Source organism: Poromitra crassiceps, assembly GCF_964638095.1.
Source record: "Poromitra crassiceps genome assembly, chromosome: 6".
Classification (NCBI taxonomy): Eukaryota; Metazoa; Chordata; class Actinopteri; order Beryciformes; family Melamphaidae; genus Poromitra; species Poromitra crassiceps.
This window is the reverse complement of record NC_139627.1, coordinates 31,500,283-31,514,949: the sequence shown is the minus strand read 5'-3', so window position 1 is coordinate 31,514,949 and position 14,667 is coordinate 31,500,283. Positions and strand designations below refer to the sequence as shown.

The 14,667-nt window shown below is 43.5% G+C and overlaps 1 protein-coding gene across 2 annotated transcripts in view; it reads right to left on the bottom strand.

Moving 5' to 3' along the window:
* Positions 1–12,817, bottom strand: part of gcc2 (GRIP and coiled-coil domain containing 2) — a 68,923-nt gene extending 56,106 nt beyond the window's left edge. Inside the window, exons 1-7 of one of the 2 annotated variants that reach the window (XM_083638432.1) lie at positions 12,650–12,817; positions 8,459–8,521; positions 7,470–7,554; positions 7,272–7,351; positions 4,372–4,476; positions 3,406–3,699; positions 2,882–3,080 (exon numbers count right to left, since the gene is read on the bottom strand). In XM_083638432.1, coding sequence (XP_083494558.1) covers positions 2,882–3,080; positions 3,406–3,699; positions 4,372–4,476; positions 7,272–7,351; positions 7,470–7,554; positions 8,459–8,521; positions 12,650–12,655 — 832 coding nt within the window. In that variant the 5' untranslated portion in view covers positions 12,656–12,817. Of the gene's footprint in view, positions 1–2,881; positions 3,081–3,405; positions 3,700–4,371; positions 4,477–7,271; positions 7,352–7,469; positions 7,555–8,046; positions 8,157–8,458; positions 8,522–12,649 lie in introns of those variants that run through there. The other variant, XM_083638433.1, reaches the window with a different exon arrangement.
* Between the last annotated feature and the right edge of the window lie 1,850 nt (positions 12,818–14,667).

The window sequence follows — 14,667 nt, the reverse complement described above, 5'->3', positions numbered from 1 at the left end:
GGTGCTGTTGCAATGTGTATTTTGGGCGACTGAACGGGAGTAGGCAGTTGTACCATTCATTGTAGCGCTAGCTAAGTAGCAGTGAGGGCTGTACCAGTCTTTATCGCACAGTGACGATAAAATAGGCAAATAGGCGAATCTCCCAAAATGTTGGCATATCCCTTTAACACATTGACTGCCAGCCGTTTTTTTTTTGCTGTAGGTAGCTTTTGCCAAGCCGTTTTTTTGAGGATTCTGGCTCATTTTACAAGAGCCGAGGATTCTTTTCTGCTTGGAGTTTGTCAACACAAAGTTCACAAAAGTACTAATAGAATGTGTGCTTTCTCTGTCTAAAAGAGTTAGTTTGTAGAGTTAGTAGTTATGTAGATATTAGCCGTTGAGTACAGCATGGTTTTAGCGTCTGAGACAGCAAGCTGAGATAATCGCAGTTTTGTGAAATTCAATCAAACAGCCAGAACAGTCACTTTAACCATTTATTTTTGGCATCAGTGAGAGATCAGACATCCAAACAATATAGTTCCGAACGCCCTCTCCTTCAACTCCTCCCTCCGTGGGCGTGTCTAGTGGCTTTCAGCCTGCGTTTGTCACAAGTGAGTGCTCTGCTGCTGGGAGTTTGAGCAGCGTCCCTCCCTGGAAGCGAGTTTGAGCAGCCTGCCTCCCTGGCAGCGAGTGTGGATAGGTCTCACTCGTCTCTTGGGTTTGAGAGCCCCGATGAAGCCCCGTGCGACTCTAGGCTTTATGCTGCGCACCCAGTCCATTTCTGGAACCCCCCACCGCAGCAGCGCGAAAGCGTCCCCGCCTACAGTATGAGAATGAGGCTCGTTCGTTTCTGACTGTAAAATCGCCAAGCCATTTCCTTGATTTCCTTCCTTGGAGGAAGCAGCCGCGGGAGGCGGCTGCTTTTGGTTGACTTTATCTCTGTCGGGAGAGGACCGTCGCCACCTAGCTGGTCGGTAAAATAGATTATACACATTCAATACTTCCAATATCTCCATAGGAGACGCGGGGGGCATTGATCCACGTAGCACCGTCAAAAAAAATATATATATTTTTTTTGACGACTCAACTCGTCGTTGGCAGTGAACAGCTGGATTGTGTTTGACGACTCAACTCGTTGTTGGCAATTAACGTGTTAAGTGTGCTGGCTAGACATTTGGCTTGCTATGCTAGTTATTGGTGCGCCATGAAAGTATTGCAAGTGGGCCACCAAATAATTTGCAAAGCATCACGATTTTCGTGATTATTATTATTATAATTGTGTATAATTGTGTATGGGAATGCATTTTCCATAGTTGAATAATACCGTTATTTAATTTGTAATAAATTATTTGTTAATTAGCCTATTGCAGACAGCCGCTCACTTTTAGTTTCTTTGTGGTGCTGATCGTGAACGGATTATTTGGCCTCCATACTGTTTTTACGGTCAGATGTGGGCTGCAAACATTTTTGAGATTTTCAAGTGGGCCATGAGTTGGAAGAGGTTGGCAACCGCTGCCACAGTAACACAGTGACACAGTAACTGGCTTTCACTGTAGCAGATATGGCTCATGTTCTGAACCCTTGTACCGTCAACTCGGATCCATAATGCCTCCGGCCTGGCTATCGCCGGCGGAGGCATAAAAAGCAGAATTCTCCTTTAACAGACATGGTGACACACTAGCTGGGAGTGCACTGATCAATTCTGACCAGGCTGCACAGTTTGCATTAGTGGTTATTGGTTCCATGTTAGTTTTATTTTGTAGTTTTGTTAGAGCATGATCAATACACATTTTCCCTCAAAGCACATTTAAAATCGAGACTGAAGTTAAACGCAACTTTATACTAGAAGGACCGCACCGCGGATTTATGCCTCGGCTATTAGTTCATTCTTGAGTCCAAATCGCCATTTGAGGCAAATTGGAAAAAATATCGCATTAACAAGCTTAAAAATGGCGTTTGAGAGGTCACAGTGACCTTGGCCTTTGACCTTTGACCACCAAAATCTAATCAGTTCATGCTTGAGTCCAAGGCGATGTTTGAGGCAAATTTGATGAAATTCTGTAAAGGCATTCCTGAGATATCGCGTTGACAAGCTTGAAAATGGCATTCAAGAGGTCACAGTGACCTTGACCTTTGACCACCAAAATCTAATCAGATCCTCCTTGAGTCTAAAGGCGCTGACAGGGTTCTGTCAGTGGAGCCTTGTCGCCGACTAGCGGCGACAGCAAGACTGTGCATACTCGAACGTAACTCGGCGCGTTGGCTGCGGTACACCTCCAAAACTCTAGGTGGTTTGTGGTACACTCGTGTCCATTACATATGACGTTATCGTGTTGTTTACCAAGAACTTGCAATCATGTCGGTGGGGAGACATTTTATTGTCCCTCCATTTCAAAACTCATTTCGGTGAGCCTGCAGAAGGCTTTGCTAGATGAGGGACAAGCACTGTTAAATGAGGAAATTGCATTTCCTCATTCCTCACAACAAGTACGTCAGCGGATATGTGCGCGGTCCAAGGCAACGGCCAAATCACAGGTGCTGGTCACGTCACATCCACGTTGCCGCTGCAGAGTCACATTTTCGAGGAGCTGCACGCCCCCCTTCGCCTGAGATGCGCCGATAGGACGGCCAGCTGCGGCAACCCTCGGCGCTGGCGATTTCGCGTAAGCATAAAACCAGTTTAAGTCCATGTTTGAGGCAAATCTGATGAAATTCCATCGAGGCGTTCCTCAGATATCGCGTTAACGAACATCGGACGGACGTACGGACAACGCGGATCCATAATGCCTCCGGCCTGGCTATCGCCGGCGGAGGCATAAAAAGTAATGTCAACTTCATAATCCAAACAATTTTTAAGACCTGTCAAAATCACATTTAAGAAGTTTAAAGTGGAGGCCTGTACCTTTGAGAGCCAGCTGCTCACTCAGCTCATCATGGAGCAGGAGGAGACGTTCCCTCTCCATCTCAGAGTCCTCCTCCAGAGCTCTCATCTCCTCCTCGTGCTGCAGGCTCCTCTGAGCCAGCTCCTCCCTCAAGTTCTCCACCTCCTGCTGGGCCTGAGTCAGCACCCTCTGGTGGCTCTCCTGCAGCTCGCCCACCACCTGAGATTAGGGGAGTGCCATATTGTATCGTTATCTATATATCAGGGCATTATCATATTGTCAAAACTTCATATTGTGATATTATGATAATGGCAATATTCTGATTTGTTGATGTAATGATGTCACACACTGCGTAACAGTGTGACGTGCGCACAGCAACAACAAGCATGGTTGAAAGGTGCTAACACTTGGAATTGTATGTTCTTGAAATTAATAATAAAATATTTTTCAGCATTTTGTCATATCGTTAAGAATATTGTTATCGCAGAAATACCCTGAAATATTGTGATATTATTTTAGGGCCATACCTAGGGCCCACCCCTACCTGGGATTGTTGTTTCTGGATCCCTTCCAGCTCGGCTCGAAGGCTCTCCAGCTGAGCTTCCAAGCAACATCGCACTTCCTCCAAACTGTCTTTTGCGGCAGTATGTTCAGCTTGGCGCACCCTCTCGCTCTCCCTGTCCCTCTGTTCTTGGTCTTTCAGTCGTTTCTGGAAGTGAGCCATCTCCTCCTGGTGTTTGCTGTTGGAATCCTCAATGCTGCTCTCTAGGTTCTTGATCTTCCTTTGCTGGTCTTCTATCACACACTCCAACTCTCCTTGCAGCATAGCCAGGTCATCCTGCTCATAATCAGAGTGAAATAGATGTTGTGAGAACTTGGTGCAATTTAAAGACTTTGTATTAGAGTTCTCAACGGGGCCGAAATTTCAAACCCGACCCGACCCTAGTAAGTTGAAGCCCGAGCCTGACCCAAGTCGACTAATTAGCAGAAATTGTTAGCTCGAACCCGTCAGGCTGGGCCGGGTCTCGTCGGGCTGAGGCTGAAACTGAGAACTGTAGGCTCCATGTATGCATACATGTGTGCATGAGAGTCAGAGAGAATAAAGAAGGGTATCAACCTAACCCTACTGTAAATACTTGTTTCCCCCTTTTCTTTTTTGCACAGCCCAACCCGACAAATTAGCATAAATTGTCAGCCTGAGCCCTGAAACTGAGAACTCTATTTTGTATTGTAGTGAAATTAAGGGTAATCTTGTATAATAATAGATTATCTTCTGAGATCAGAATCACTTTTATTGCCACAATATGTAAAGATTACATACAAGGAATTTGTCTATTTGTAACTATGCAGCGTAGCGGTCATATCAATCTTCAGAAGATAAAAAGAAGATATCTAAAAGACAAAATCATGAAAATGGAAGTGCAGTCCAATATATACTATATGTCTGTGAAGCTGGCACTTTAAGCAGTTTTACACAAATAAATACAATGTGTGGTATTTGCATTCTCACCTTGGCCTGCTGCTTTGTCCTCTCCAGATCTTTACGAGACAAAACAAGCCTCTGCTGAGTCTCTGCCTTCTCCAGTAGCAAAGCATCCATCCTCTCACTCAGCTCCTGACACACACACACACACACACACACACACACACACACACACACACACACACACACACACACACACACACACACACAATTACAGAATTAAACTGTAGGTTTAGAATTATATTGTAGGCTAAAAATCTAACAATGGGAACTATTAGGCTACTATAACCTGAACATGACTAAAGTAGTTAATTGACACAAATTTCAAACATACTAAGTTCATTGGAACCTAAGTAGCTGCCAAAATAATGGAAGCATTCAAGTAATTCAGAGATGCATAATATTATATTGAAAGCAGGCTCTTGTGGTGCCCTGCTGATAAATTGGTCCCCCCTCAATGTGTGACAGTTGGTCCCATGACATACAGTAACAGGTTTTATTTAGAAAATTGACAGGATTATTTTATTCCCCGGGCGTGAATTCCTGCCTAGCTCGAGCTGCTCTGTGCTGTAGCCTGCTTGACACAACTCGAAGAGGGAAGTGTCAAAAATAGAGAGCCAAAGTGAACGTCACTTCCTGCTTCAGCACTGTACCAGAGATTTTCATCCGCCATTTATTTTCCCATAGACAGTTCGTAAAATGCTTAGAAAAATAGTTTTACTTGGTCAAACCAAATGGTTCAGCTATATTTAGAATTGGGAGAGACCATAGAACATTTCACTCAGACCAAAACTTAAATAAAAATAAACAGAAAAAATATTTTCTTTAAATCCGCAATTCTTTTATGTTTTGGTCAGATTGAAATGTTATGCGGTCTCTCCTGTTTCTAAATATATCTGAACCGTTTGGTTTGAACAAGTAAAACTATTTTTATAAGCATTTTATGAAATGTCTGTGGGGAAAAAAATGGCGGATGAAAATCTCTGGTACAGTGCTGAAACAGGAAGTGACGTTCACTTTGGCTCTCTATAGACTGTCAGCACGTATTATTAGCGGAGCAGAGGGGAGGGCCACTTGCGGCTAGCCCTTTTCACGACTGTGCAGTCACTCTGTGGTGAAAGGGGCTAGACGGTTTTGTCACTCTGTGGTGAAAGGGGCTAGAGACTGTGTTGTCACTCTGTGGTGAAAGGGGCACGACTGTGTTGGCACTCTGTGGTGAAAGGGGCTAGACTGTGGTGAGTCCGGCGGACACAGGCGTTCACTAGACAGGCTACGACATGCTCCGCGAGCTGCCTCGTGGTCGTAACGCGACGCTTCCTGGTGGTATACGCAAAGCAGTCTTAACTAGAACGACCGCACCGCGGATTTATGCCTCCGCCATTAGTTAATTCTTGAGTCCAAATCGCCATTTGAGGCAAATTGGAAGAAATTTCGTCAAGGCATTCCTGAGATATGGCGTTAACAAGCTTGAAAATGGCGTTGGAGAGGTCACAGCGACCTTGACCTTTGACCACCAAAATGTAATCCATTCATCCTTGCGACAAAGTCGACGTTTGAGCCAAATTGGAAGAAATTCCATCAAGCCGTTCTTGAGATATCGCTTTAACGAACTTGGGAATGGCATTCGTGAGGTCACAGTGACCTTGACCTTTGACCATGAAAATCTAATCAGTTCATCCTTGAGTCCAAGTCGATGTTTGAGGCAAATTTGATGAAACTCCGTCAAGGCATTCCTGAGATATCACGTTAACAAGCTTGAAAATGGCATTTGAGAGGTCACAGTGACCTTGACCTTCGACCACCAAAATCGAATCAGTTCATCCTTGAGTCCAAGTCGATGTTTGAGGCAAATTTGATGAAATTCCGTCAAGGCATTCCTGAGATTTCGCGCTAACAAGCTTGAAAATGGCGTTCGAGAGGTCACAGTGACCTTGACCTTTGACCACCAAAATCTAATCAGATCATCCTTGAGTCTAAGGCCTTGGCCACACTGATCCATCAGAAAATGGACAGAATTATCGAACGGACAGATGTCTGTCCGATGAGAACTGAGTCTACGTCAAACCCCTCGCCGAAAGCGCCGGGGCTGCTCCGCGGCCGGCGAGCCTGCCTGCGCAGCCTGCGTGCAGCTCCTTGGAAATGTGACTCGATGCAAATGACATGAACAGCGCGAGTATAATATAATGTAGATCATGTGCAGATAACTGGAGAGAAGTATATGCACTACATTCTCCCCTTGGACTAACTTCTAGTCACTGAAATCCTAGTGAAATCACACAATTTTACTCATTTTGCTGGGGAATCCCTTATAGCCTTGTTCATCGCCTCGGCCATCTTCTTTGAAAAGTTGAAACAAATCTCGGAACGCCTCCTCTCGAGACCTCGACTCTGATTGGCTAAACGGACAGTGACTATCCGACCATCCGACCATCCGATACGTCCGTCCAGAAAAAGATCATCCCTCTTCAACTTTCTGTCCATCAAAACGTATGCAAATTTTCTGGATACGTACGCTTCTGAGTGCTCCACGGACAGTCGGACAGTTGTCATTGAAAATGAATGGAAGTGAACAGAGAAATGAACGCACACGGACAGACACCACGGATCAGTGTGGCCAAGGCCTAAGTCGATGTTTGAGGCAAATTTGATTAAATTCCGTCAAGGCGTTCCTCAGATATCACCTTAACAAACATCGGACGGACGTACGTACGGACAACCCGGATCCATAATGCCTCCGGCCTGGCTATTGCCGGCAGAGGCATAAAAATATGTCGGTATATACACCGTACAGGCATACACCCATGTATCCCCTGCACTACACCACTGCATACACACACTTTGTTCACCATCTATACTGTATGACAAGGATGTTGACTGAGGAATACAGTACAGTACACTTAAGAGGCGTTGCCCTCGATCATACAGACCTGGATCAATATAGCGTCATCTGAATTGCTGTTACAGTTTTTTGATTGCTGTTTGAAGGATTCAACTTCCTTCTCCAGACCTAACAAAAAAGAGAATGTCATACAGTATATACAAACATAATGACGCACACACACACACACACACACACACACACACACACACACACACACACACACACAGGGATAGTTTCTACCTACCTGTACACTTCCCTTTCATTTTCTGCATGGCAGCTATCTGTTTCTTGGCAAACTTGATGAGGTCCTCTTTGGACAGTGTGTCCAGCTGGGAGTTTCATGTAGGAGAAATAGGAACATGCATGTTAATAGCAATACATGGTATTCTGTTACATCACCGCACGGCCAACTTGGAAGGAAAATAACAGGTTTTGTAATGTTGGCCACGGGCCACCTATCATATCGGTCGGGCTCTAGCACCATCTAGTACCACATCTGCCTCATTTTGAGCCAGGAAAAACCCTGGCATGGGACATCATTGGGGATACTATGAATATACATCTATCCATATGATCATCTCTAAGGAAAATGAGACACAGCACAGAAAATTCCAGATTCAAGATATTTTAATAGCTACAGTAAAGTAATTAGATTACAAATATACTTTAATAGCCACAGTAAGTAATCAGATTACAAACGAGGAATTTGACTTAGTGCAAGTATGCAGCGCAGCGGTCACATCAATCGTAGAAGATGGAGCAATACAGAAAACAATCTCAAATTATAAAGTGCAAAGTAAAAAATTGTCCTTTAAAATTACCTATACGGGGAGACCCCAGCCTGTTGCAGAGCCGGTTGTGCTCTGGGGGAAGGGGGTGGATGGGTCTTTCAGGTCTCATTTAAAGCCCCAATCAGTAACTTTTTCACCTTAATATAACAGCTTTTTAGTCATTGAAGATGGTACATTGAAACATTCAGTGCACGCGTATGCCGTGCGTGGGTGTGCATGATGAAGACTGGGAGGGAGAGAGAGTGAGACCCATCCGGAGGTAAACAACAACAAGATTATCAGGCACTCCCCCACAATTTTACTTGCATTTGCACCGCCCACCCACGTGTTAAAGGGCACATGCAACACTTTTCAACCATTTAACTGATAGTATTATCGGTTAATGTTGAAACAGTTGATTATCAGTTAAACGGTTATCGGTCGACATCCCTATGTGCAGTACCTTTGACTTTGGTGCACCTGCTGGGGGTGTAGCCACAGACTCTGCTCCACTGCCACCAGGGTCCTGTGGCAGGAAAGGAAATGCCATGAAATCATATGGCTTATCATTAGGCCACATGTCAACAAACATGTCAAAAAACACACAAAGTAAATGATATGGCTCATCATTAGGCCACATGTTGTCAACAATTAAAACACAAAGTAAACAATTGAAAACTAGAGGAGCTGGCGTGCTCTGTCGTATGTGTGTCTGTTCGTCTGTCTGTTTGTTTGTTTGTATCCGAGGTGTCTTGGTCTTGTGAGTGAGTCTGATCTACTAGACTTCCACAAATACATGAACTCCATCAACAACAACATCAGACTGTCCCTCGAATACTCAAAAGAATAGATTAACTTCCTGGACCTTACTATTTTCAGGGGAGAAGACCAACAGCTGCACACCACCATCTACAAAAAAACCTACAGACCGTAACACCATTCTACATGCAGACAGCTTCCACCCTCCCCATCTCAAGAAAAACATCCCACAGGGCCAGTTCTTAAGACTTAGGAGGATATGTGATCAAGATCAAGATTTTACTATACAGTCTCACAACATGGCAGAGCGTTTTATTGAACGCAACTACAAACCCCACCATGTTTCAAAAGCATGTGTCAGCTACCACCTTAAACAGAGACACATTACTACATGGCACCAGAACAACCAAGGAGAATGTGAACCAGACTTTCTTCACCACAACATACAGCACCCAGGCCCCTCACATCAACCAAATAATAAGATCCAATTGGAACATCATCACCTGTGACAGCACACTCAGACAGCTGTTTCCCACCCCTCCCATCATTTCCTACAGAAGAGCTCCCTCCCTCAGAGACAAACTTGTCCACAGCTACCTGCCGGGTGAACAAAAACAGTCATGGCTCAGAAGACTGATGGGCAACTACAGATGTGGCCATTGCAACCACTGTGACAACATCATATGTACCCAAACATTTACAGACTTGAAAACCAACCACACCTACCAACATAGACATTTATTTAACTGCAACACCACTCATGTTGTATACCGTCTTACCTGCCCTTGTGTTTTTTTTTATATTGGTCGAACAAAACGTAGATTCAAAGACCGCATCAGCGAGCATAAATATGCCATCAGATCCAAGAACACAGACTACCCTATGGCCAGGCACTTTACTCAGAGCAGAGGGAATTGAACACATACAGCAGACCACAAGAGGGCAGGATCGCCTCAAGAAACTTCTTCAGAGAGAAACTTTTTGGATCTTCAAATTTGATGCTATGGCTCTCCCTGGCTTAAATGAAGAGATCGATTATAGACCATTTTTATAAACACTGTTCCATTACCAAAAATATATATATTTTTTTTTTTTTCACGCAATCTTTTCCATACCTTTATTTTGGAATTGGATATTTTTTTACTTATTCCGGAAACACTTCCCAACCGGAAGTATCCACTACTACAAGTTCCGTGCACACCTGAGCACACAACTTTTGCCCTGACGAAGGCCATTGCGCCGAAACGCGTAGGCAATTACTTCTTTCCTACTTTTCCATTTCCCTTCCTTTTATCTCCCTCAACGAGTGTCGCCTTGGACGCGCTTGAGACCACCACCTCTACAAGTAAGTGGTCTCTGGCACTATTTTGGACAAAATAAACAATATTGCTTATCATTAGGCCACAGTAAAGTAAACGATATGGCTTATCAATTAGGGCACAGGTTGTCAACAAATAACACAAAGTAGCTTCTTCGATCATGGTGTTGACAAGGCAGAATCCATTATTTGTTTTAGCCAATTGCTTTATTTTCAGATTTTTTTTTAACAATACACAAACAAAACAAGCTCAGTCACAGGAAAAAATGAATAAATAATATATACACACATACTGTACATATTATCGATGCTCAATATTGCAACATGGTGCCACCAGCTCCACAAGGTGCGTATGTGCTTGTAAAGGACACTGTGCGTGGGAACACATGCAAGGGGTCCATGAAAAACCAGCCACGCAAGTCACCCGTCGCCCCTAACCTCATCAAGGTACCTTAAAAACGGGTCCCAAATAGTTGAGAATTTTTTAAGTGAGTTGGTACTCAGGAACCTAAGTTTCTCCATCCGTATGACAGAGGTCATGTCCGTCAACCAAAATTCTAAAGAAGGTGAAGAGGGGGATTTCAATTCCTGCAGAATTAGTTTTTTGGCAAAAGTTGTCCCCTGCGTCAGACTGTTGCACAGCTGTAGGGAAGTTCAGAGAGGACTCGGAGCAACCGAAGATGGCGAGTTCTGCCTCCGGCTGAAGGATTCTTTTGTACACCTTAAAGCAAATTTATACTGACTGCGGAGTGTCCGGTGTCCGCAGTGTTCACGGCAAGACCGTTCTCTCCGCAGAGGCACATCCTTTTATGGTAAATACGGTAGGAGTGCAGTGTCTGCAGAGAGCGGAGAATCCCCCTCCAGGCTCCCGTTGTGTTTTTAGCGAGAATGTTCTTCCGTGTGTGATCCTGATTTATATCGGCGAATAATCAATCCTAGTGCAATTGTAGGCTATTTTCAGTTTGTTTTTATTGACGTAGTAAATTGTAGGCTATTCACTCTAAAATGGGCTCCTTCATGACTGAGAAAAGGATCATGTTGCTCCCTCATGTGGCGATGCTCAAACCCGTTCATTTTGCACTGATTTCGCCGGTCACTTGGTCAGTTTGTGGAGGCTTCTTCCCTATACAAACCATAGCCAACATTAGCCAATCATAGCCTCGGAATTGACTGCACGAGCTTGCGGTGTGCTCTGCGGAGTTACATTTTTTGAGAGGAGCGCGGAGCTCCGTGCAGTCCCTCCGCAGAGCCTGTGCGGAGTGCCGCGCTCGCCGCACAGAGCCTCCGCTCCGCGAAAACCGGACACTCCGCAGTTAGTATAAATTAGACTTTAGAGTACCAATCAAATATTTTGGCCCAGAATGCCGTTAGTAAGGGGCAGAACCAAAAGGCATGAGATAGTGTGCCCTCCGAAACCTGACACCTGTCACACAGTGGCGAGACAGAAGGGAAGATCTTGTTTAATTTATGCTTGGAGTAGTGAAGACGGTGAGCGACTTTAAATTGGATCAGGTGGTGTCTGCTATTAACTAAGCAGAGTTGAATCACAGACAAACTCCTTTCCCATATAATGTCAGATAAATCAATACCAAGTTCCCCCTGCCACTCCTCTCTGGTCCTCTCAGTAGAGGCCATGATGCAATTATCAAACAGACATACAAACCTAGAGATGAGATGCTTGGAGTGAGGAGGGCTCAGCAAAACATAAAAAAAGCATGTTCATTTGGGAGCGCTTCAAAGTTGCGAATCTTGGATCAAACATAATTTCTGATCGGCAGGAATCTGAGCAAGTTTGTGCCAGGCAGCTTAAACTTCCTCTTCAGTAGTTCAAAGGGTGCAAAATGACCATCTATGTATAGGTCTTTGATGGAAGCCAGACCCTTCTCACTCCAGGCATGGTAGCTTCTCTTAGCTAATTGCTATTGACTGTTGTATGGATGGAGACAATGTTATGGCTAAACAACTAGGCTATGCTCCCCATGATCCTTCCTTCAACCAATTCTAAAAGGTGAGATTTGATTGAAAGTGTTGTTTTGTGGTTTAACTGTATGCCGAATTTACTAGAAGACCCTCGTCATTTACAAAAAGTCTTAAATCATGTTATATAAGGTATGTACCGCTGTCCATAAACATGGCAACATTAAACTACAATGTTTGTGAATGACGTTTGGCCTGACGCTCTCTCCCCATGCAAACTAAACAGCACAGGGCAGCATACTGTATTCACCGTCCCATCCCAATACAAGCTAAATACGAGTACAACTACTGTAACTAGGTTAGCAGCTAGCAGTTCAAGCCAAGGAGCACCACTAACACCAAAGACGATTGGATTTCAAGCAAGACGACCCAACTTCAACTCATTTTGCAAATGGTTTTCCACGGCCACTTAGTCTATTGAAGTCATGTGACAATTTAGGAGACTTGCTGCTACCATTTGTTAGAAATTGGCGGAGTCTGCGGCGACCCATCTATTATATCTATGCTAACACTAATGCATTTAACAGCTAACTAGCTAACAACTTGCTTAACAAGTTCTGGCAGCTTAGCTAAAGCTAATTCCTCGGTGTTGACATTTACCTCCATTATGATCGATCAACAGTTTGGTTCCAAGTCGCCCGACAGGCCCAGAGGGAGAGCAGGTAAGAGGAGCAGCTCGATAGCTTAGGAAGTGTGTCGCTCGTTAGGCATTTAAAACTGAAACATCTCCACTGTTTTGGTTTAAAACAAGCTAGCGAGTCGCTTCCGCAATCATCATCTTCTTCTTCTTCTTCTTCTTCTTCTTCTTCTTCTTCTTCTTCTTCTTCTTCTTCTTCTTCTTCTTCTTCTTCTTCTTCTTCTGATTCTTCTGATTCTTCTTCTTCTTCTACTGGTGTTTTATGGCGGTTGGCAAACAACTTATGGTGCATTACCGCCACCTTCTGAAATGGAATGTGGATCAGAATGGTCTTCTAAAACTACACTATCCTGACTATATTCTTCTACTTAGTCCAGTTTCCTCTAAAAATGAAAATATATCCCTCTATACCCCACATTGCCCGAATTCAACTGCAATATTTATTTTAACTCCAGCTTGATACGATTGCTCTCCAATCTGTTGTTGAGGATCTGTCTTTCCTGTTGGTAGTATGGACAATCAATCATTACATGTTCTACTGTTTCCTGCCTATTGCAATATTCACACATACCAGTCTCATGCTTTCCCATGATCTTAAGTGTACTGTTAAGCCCAGTGTGCCCAAATCTCATCCTTGATATGATATCTTCATCTTTTTTTAGTTCTGCTCATGTCTCTAATTTTTCCTACTGTCTTTTGGATATTGTAATAATGCCTACCTTTAGTTTCTTTATTCCACTCCTCCTGCCATTTCTTTTTCATTTCTCCTTTGACTATACTTTTAACTTCTGCCTTACTATAACTTACTACCATATTTACTTCTGTCTTATTAGTTGCATCTTTTGCATACGTATCTGCCAGTTCATTACCCTCCACTCCTTATGTGCTGGGATCCAAATAAATTTCAGTTGTTCCTGCTTTACTGCAAATTGCCTGAGATATTTCCAGTAGGCCTACAATATCCAATCTTCCCCCCGACTGTACATTCTTGACACTTACTTTGTCCCACATCTGGTTAGTTGGGATTTGGTCACCCCACCTTCAGCTCATATCTGACCGCTCATACACTCCACCACCACCTTCTGGGCAGATTCCAGATTACTACAGTAACAGCACAGCTGCCAGTTGGGTGTTTTCCTATTTTGATGGAGTGTTATTCAGTCCAGTGTAATCTATCTGAGATGGGTAATGACTCCCTCTTCTTTGCGGTTCCTGCCCAGCCCACTTCACTTCCTACCCCCCCCCCCCCCCCTTTCCCCAATGTACAAAACAAAGCAATTACAGAGATTGCCAAGGAAACAGCAGCTTGGAATTCAGTTACAAAGTTACAGTGTCAGTAGACATCTCAAAGTGCAAGATACAAAGAGTATAAAAATACAAAAACTTAAATGATAACGATAGACAATAAAAATAAATAAATGACAAGACATAAAATGAGAAGAAAATTAAATAATCTACATCAGGTGGATTTTGGTTTCATCTGTTATCTAATTCTGTGGGGAAATCTTTTAAAATTACAGATAACTTATGTGCTTTCATTCCTTTTATTAGCTCTAGGGATTTTAATTTTAATTCATTCAGGAAAACAACAAATTTGGGGGGTGATTTCAGGATTCTGTTCTTATGGATAAAGTAGCTAGACAAAAGTACATTACAACAGAGTTCATCATATTTGTTTTGCAAGGTCATACCCAATGTTATATCGTCTCTAGAAATAGAGTGTGGAAATGTCGGCGATTTTTGGTTTTATCCATTTGTGCATCTCGAGCCAGAATGTGGTTTCAATATCAATCTCACAGAGTGAGCATATTTGTCATCAATATTGAAACATAGCCTGATGTGGAGACATTTGAGGATGTACAGTGTGTTTGAGGCCAGAAGGATGACAAGATTTTGAGAAGGTAAGGAGGAGAATAGTATGTCTGTGTTTGACCTTTACAGCAGAGCTATAGATTGTGTGAGCTACAGGGTGAGGCCGTTT